Raw genomic sequence first — 6,803 nt, forward strand, 5'->3', positions numbered from 1 at the left:
AGCAAGATCTGGATGTGAGAGGGAGGAGCAAGGGCGGAAATAATGGGGGGGCTCTTCAGAGGGGTCAGGGTTGGGAAGTGAAAATTGGAAAATGGGGATCACAGAAGGCGGAGACCAAAACAGGAATAGGAACCTGCGGAGGCGGTAGCCGAGACCTTTCCTCCGACCCAGGGCCTCCCCCAGGACCCCCAGGAGGCCCTGGGTCGGAGGAAAACTCCAGGCCTTGACAAGCCTGAGTGCGGGGCCAAGGCCGCGGAAAGGAAACTTTGGGGGAGACAAGCCCAATCAGGGATGTCCTCAAGCCTGAACTAGGGGCTCCGGAGGTGGCTCGGGGCAGGCATGGGGTGCCGGAAGGTCCTGGGATCCCCGGGAGAACCCGGCTCCAGCTCCGGCTCCCGGAGTCTCCTTCACTCACCATCGCTGCCGCCATCTTGGGTCCACGTGTCGGCGTGATGACGTCAGCGGAAGTGGTGTTTCCCTGGTTACGGAGTTGAACTCCCCGAGGTGCTGCCGCGCTTCAGTCGCTCCTGTCTTTGCGGTCAGGACGGGCAAAGTAGACTTAGCTCCTGATCTGTAGCCCGGTCTGGGCGGTCAAGTCGCTGATCGGGGGAAGACAGAGAGGATGGTGTAACTATGAGAGCCATATTAGCTCCTGGCAGAGACAGCTACTCCCTTTTCCCCACTGCATTGTGGGTAATGAGGGATGTGCGTAAATGCGCTTGTTCTCTGGGCGCCATCTTTACTATTGGCCGGAAAACCGTTACCAGGGTTACCGGAGGCCTGGATTTAGGTGAATGGGTGGGTACCACGGTTCCAATAGGAGCCAGACTCCGAGAATAATTTGTAATTATATATTTAATTACTTGCTTGACTATTATATATCCTCTTCAGTAGGCCGTAATACCTATTAAGGTAGGATCCTGTTTTTTTATTTAGCCTCGCTCTGCTTCATTTTCATCTGTAAAATGGGGAGGGGATTAATATAATACCTCCATCATAGTTTTATGATGGTCCAATGACATAATGTTGCACAGCTGTCGTGATAGGCCTGATGAATGCCCTTGTGCACATCCCTCGGCGTGCGGTAGTCGCCCAGTCAGCGCGCTGTTTGTTAAGGGGGTGGCGGCGGAAGACGCCTCTGAACGGGAACTGCCCCGTGTGCTCGGCAGGCAAGTGTGCGGAACGGGGCCTGGCCGGAGCCGGCGCCCAGGGCCGCCGGGCGTGTGTGGGCGCCCGGCCACGCGGGCAGGGTTCCCGGGAGGAGTCCGGGGGTGTTTAGAGCACCTCGATGGACGCGGGGGGCAGTGAACCGGGAAGGGCCGGGGGGAGCGGCAGCCCGAGGGAGGCCAGGCGGGGAGGTGGGCCCAGGCCGGGCTGCTTGGGCTCCGCGGCAGTCAGAGAAAAGGGGCCTTGGGGGCAAGGCGGGGGTTAGCCGGGGAGGAGCTGCCCCTGCCCCTTGCCCCCTGGTTGCAAGTCTCCCGGGTCCCTTAGAGTGGAGGAGATGCGGGGGGGGGGGGGGCGCCCTTCACTTTGAGGGTTTTAGGGCTGGGAGTTTAGGAGAGTCTGACAGACTGTTCCTCAGGTTCAGGCTGATGTGCCAAAATGAGCTTTATTCCCTTAATTTCATCTGTCCTTTTTTTTTTTTTTTTAAATAATTTTTAATCCTCACTGGAAGGTGTTTTTTCCCACTGCTTTTTCAGAAAGAGTGGAAGAGGGAGAGAGAGAAACATGGTTGGTCGCCTCCCAAAGCCCCCAGCCTGGGCCGGGATGGAGCCTGCAACCGAGGCACCTGCCCTTGGCCGGAATCGAACCCGGGACCTTTCAGTCAAGGTGCCGACACTAACCACTGAGCCACAGCAGCCAGGGCCGCTCTTCCTCGGGTGCGGCTGGCAGGTGGCGCGCGGCCTCCCGCGGCCTCCCCGGTGGGCCACGCGCTCGCTGCGGCCGGCGGTCAGCGGGCGGCTGCCGGCGGCCTGAGCAGCCGCTTCTCCCGTCGGGAGGCGGGTTTTGTTTCTCCTGCCTCTGAATCTGGCTGGTCACGTCACTTGCTTTGGCCCATAAACTGCGGTACAGATGACTGCCAGTTCTGTGTCTTAACCTTAAGAGGCTTGGCAGCTTCTGCTTCTTCCTTCTTGGGCCTAAAGAAGTCTGGTTACCCTGCTGGAGAGCCACAGGAAAGGGAGGCGGGCCAGCTAGCGCCTCGAGGCTTTCTAGAAACTCCAGCTGAGCGCTAGAATTGTGCATGAAGTCATCCTGGACATCCCAACCCCAGCTGAACTGCCGGCCGAAGGCAGCCACGTGCAACACCGTGGGCAACAGAAAAACTGCCCCGCTGAGCCCAGTTGTTCTAGAGTTTGGAGTGGTTTCTCATGTAGCAATTTGATAATTGAAACACACTTCCATTAACTTGTGACCCACACAACTATCCTGAAGATTAGCTGAACAAATATTATTCGTAAGCGGGGAGAAAGCTTGAGAGACTAAGAGGATTTGCCTGGAGTCTCCTTACTAGTAAGTCACAGATTGCAAACTTGCAACCAGTTCTCCTGGAGCTTGAATCCTGGCTCTTTTCCACCATTTTTGGATGCCTGAAGAGGGATGACTGATAAAGGAAAAGGCTCCACAAATGGTATATTATTCCTCAATATTTCCATTTTCCCCCTCCTCGTGCTTTCTGTTTTCCCCCAAGGGTTTTCACATCCCAATCTCTTTCGATAACATATACCAGAATCCTGAAACTTGGTGGCCTGAGGTCACGTCCCATCCCTACCTCTCACTATATCACATGGTAAGTTTCTTTTTTTCCTGAAAAAAACTTTTTTATTGTGGTAAAATATACATCATATAAAATTTACCATTTTGATCGTTTTTATTTTTATTTTTTTAATGTTTTTATTGATTTCAGAGAGGAAGAGAGAGGGAGAGAGAGAGGTAGAAACATCAATGACAAGAGAGTCGTCGTCGATCGGCTGCCTCCTGCACACCCCTGACTGGGGATGGAGCCCATAACCCGGGCATGTGCCCTGACCAGGAATCGAACTGCAATCTCCTGGATCCTAGGTCAATGTTCAACTGCTAAGCCACTCCCTCCTGGGCTCATTTTTATTTTTTAAAGATATTTTCAGAGAAATATACATGTTTTTTTAATTTTTTAAAAGTATGTTTTTATTGATTTCAGAGAGAGGAAGGGAGAGGGAGAGAGAGATAGAAACATCGATGAGAGAGAAACATTGATTGGCTGCCTCCTGCACTTGCCCTACTGGGGATCGTGCCTGCAACCGGGCCATGTGCCCTGACTAGGAATCGAACCAGTGACCTCCTGGTGCATGGGACAACACTCAACCAACTGGCCTAGGATGGGTAGCTCAGTTGGTTAGTGCATCATCCCTATATGCCAAGGTTGTGGGTTCAATCCCCAGTCAGGGCACATATAAGTATCAACCAGTGAATGCCTAAATAAGTGGAACAACAAATCTCTCTCTCTCTCCCTCCTTCCTCTCTCTCTAAAATCAATTGAAAAACCATTTTATATTGAAAACTTATCATTTCCTAATCCTTTTACTATATGTTACTATTATCTATGCTCTTGAGTTATTTGCATCTGTTTTATGTGTAACCCTGTTAAATGGTGTGTTACTGCATAGCCCTTCCCAGCTCTGTGGTCAGTGGTGTTGGGTTGGTAGCAGAGCCAACTTATGCATTAACACAGTAGACACAGTGCAGAAGGCCCACCATACTTTTAGGTGCCACAAAAATGTTCAAAAGAAATTAATTTTTTTAAATCAGAAGGGAAAAATGAACTTTTGGGTTGAAAATAATGTCTTCATATATAATATTAATATATTCATCTTGATATCAATGTAGTTGTCAACTATAATTTATACTTACTTTAATATATTTATAAATAGAACCTATATTTTTTGGAGGAAGGTTCCAACAAGGGCAAAAGTGCCAAAGGCCCATGAATATCATAATATAGTTCTGGTTGGTAGTTTGAAATTGGCCATGGTGGGACTGTTTATAACAAAAGTCAGCAAATGCTACAAATCACGACTTGAATTACTGTTTCACTAGCAACATTTTTCTGTAAAGGGCTGCATAGTAAATATTTTAGGCTTTGAAGACCATGTGATTGGGTCACAACTACTCAGATCTGCCTTGTGGTACAAAAACCGCTACAGACACTAAGTAATGGTGTGGCTGTGTCCCAATAAAATGTACTTTGCCAAGCCTAGGTCTAGACTTAAAGTGATGGAGCCAATGCTAATAATGCAGATGAAGCTTTAAGTGTGCTGTGTCTGTAGCTGTTACATTGTGATTAGCACAAAAATGTGACAGTATTGGAAACTCTTACCATATTCAGCAAAGAAGTTGCTCATATCATCACCTACCAATGAGTGAAGACACACATACTCCCTTATTCCATTTTCACCTTACTCATGAGTATAAATGAAACTGGCAACCGGCCTTCATGTTGGAACTACACCTGGAGATGGTATGTTGTCAAACAACTTAACCTCTGTGGGTGACTGAAGCTTAATCCTGTGGGGAAAGCCTGGGAAACTGCAAAACACACCCCTCACAGTTATCCCAACCAAGAGGCAAGAGAGCTGGGGTATTTATTTGAACACCAACTCCCAAAAGTCAGTAATTGAGCACTGGTCCCAGAGGGTGTTAATTCCTTAGCACTTTTGGCTTTCTTGGAACACTGGCAGCTGAAGTGTTTTTGTTTGTTTTTTGCAGTTTTAGAAAAAGAGCCCTCAGGCACAGTGATGCAGATAATGACAGCTAAAAGCCCTGGTCACTTTACGGAATACTGAATACTGACCGTGCTTGCCACACCCTCTGAGGTATAAGTCTGGAGGACTGTCCTAGCTGTATGGTGGCTGTGCCTCAGAGATCTTCATAGATCCAGGCTCTATCCAGCTTTGCCATCCCTAGAGTTAATTCATTTTCCTCAGATACAAGATGGCAGCTAGAGCTCCAGCCTTCACATGCACATTCTAGACAACATGATAGAAGAAGAGATGAAAAATAGGGGCAAAGAGTCTGCATCATTTGTCTTTTAAGAAAGGACCCTGGGAAGTGCTGTACCACACTTCCACTTACAACCCATTGATCAGAATGTAATCACAGGACCATACTTTGCTGCAACAGGGAATGGGAAATGTAGAGTTCATTCTGGGTAGTCACATGCCCCTGATAAAATTTCTGTTTCTCCAGGAGAAGGGGGAACATGGATGTGGGGACAACTAGTAGTCAATGCCAACCTTCAAAAGGGAAGAGATGCAAATAGGATGTAAATTGATAGAGTCTTATTTCAGATATACTGTGATGAGGACAGACACATGACAAAATTGAGGGCCCAGGTTGGGGAATAAGGAGGCAATTTTATTTCAAATTACGGGAACCTATACTTATACTCAAAGCCCAGCTAGAGGGTAGATTGAAGCAAGTCATTAGCATGGGGCATTGTGTCCATACCTTCCTTTGCCACCTTCCAGGGGAGGACTATATGGTTTTCCCATAGAATTGGCACAGAATTTATCCCCATGTTTTGGTTTGTTTATTTACTAGACTTTATGTTTTAGAGCAGTTTTAGATTTACAGAAAAATGAGTGGAAAGTACAAAGCTCCCATATATCCCCTCATCCAGCCTCCAATTTCCCCTGTTATTAACATCTTGCCTTAATATGATATATATGTTACAACTAATGAGCCAATATTGATACATTATTATTAACCAAAGTCCAGAGTTTACATTAGTGTTCACTCTGTGCTGTACATTCTATAAGTTTTAACAGATATATAATGATATGTAACTACCATTAAGAGTATCATACAGAATAGTTTCACTGCCCTAAAAATCCCCTATGCTCTACCTACTCATCTCATCCTCCCTCCCCACTAGCCCCCTGGCAATTGCTGACTTTTAATGGTCTCTAAAGTTTTACCTTTTCCAGAATGTCATGTATTTTAATAAAGTCCAATTTGTCAATTTTTCTTGCATGGATCATGCTTTTGGTGTTCTATCCCCATGTTTTCACCTGTCTTTCCTGTGACCAGAGGGATAAATCAGAGTGTAGAGCAGTGTAAACTGATAGAGTGGGAGGGCATGCATGAGCTGACTCCTTGATTTTGTCCACATAGCAATAGGCTCCAACTCTTGAGATTATGTCTATAATAATGCTATGTAACAAAACAACCCTAAAACTTAAAGGCTTATAAGCATGTATTTCTCTCTCACATGTCCATAGGTCAGCTGGGTTTCACTCCATGCTGCAGGTTGGGTCCAGATCTGTGCCACATGTCATTCATCTTTCTTGGACCATGTTCTTTTCAGAGCAAAAGGCTGGAGGGCAAGCCAGACCCACAAGCACACTTTGAGCCTCTGCTTGCAACACACCTTCTAACATCCCATTGGCTAAAGCAAGTCTCATGGCCAAGCTCAACATCAGCGGGGTAGGGAAGTATACTCCTCCTATGGATTACTGAATGGCAATTCAATGTACCACAATCAGGAGTGCAGATCCTATCACAGAGCCCTGTGCTCTGCTTTCAGGCACCCAAAGACACATCCCAAACCAGAAAGCAGAGGAGAAATTGAATTACCAACTAGGTAAGTTGAAGCACTGATAGCTTTATTTTCCACTGCTCTTATATCCAGTTTCTAAGGTTAAGACTCTGTGCCACCCAGGGGTACAGAATCAGTTCAGTATGGGGTTCCATGGGACCCTCGTAGGTGCTATGATACAGATTCTTCAAGGAATGTAATAATATAGAAAGGTGTCATATGCTCCCTT

The 6,803-nt window shown here is 47.1% G+C and overlaps 1 protein-coding gene across 1 annotated transcript in view; it reads right to left on the minus strand.

The window, feature by feature from the left end:
* TM9SF4 (transmembrane 9 superfamily member 4) overlaps positions 1 to 554 on the minus strand; it is a 44,797-nt gene extending 44,243 nt beyond the window's left edge. Inside the window, exon 1 of the mRNA XM_016200624.2 lies at positions 416 to 554. Coding sequence (XP_016056110.1) covers positions 416 to 430 — 15 coding nt within the window. The 5' untranslated portion in view covers positions 431 to 554. The remainder of the gene's footprint in view (positions 1 to 415) is intronic.
* Positions 555 to 6,803: the final 6,249 nt, after the last annotated feature.

Source organism: Miniopterus natalensis, chromosome 7 (genome assembly GCF_054644295.1).
Source record: "Miniopterus natalensis isolate mMinNat1 chromosome 7, mMinNat1.hap1, whole genome shotgun sequence".
Classification (NCBI taxonomy): Eukaryota; Metazoa; Chordata; class Mammalia; order Chiroptera; family Miniopteridae; genus Miniopterus; species Miniopterus natalensis.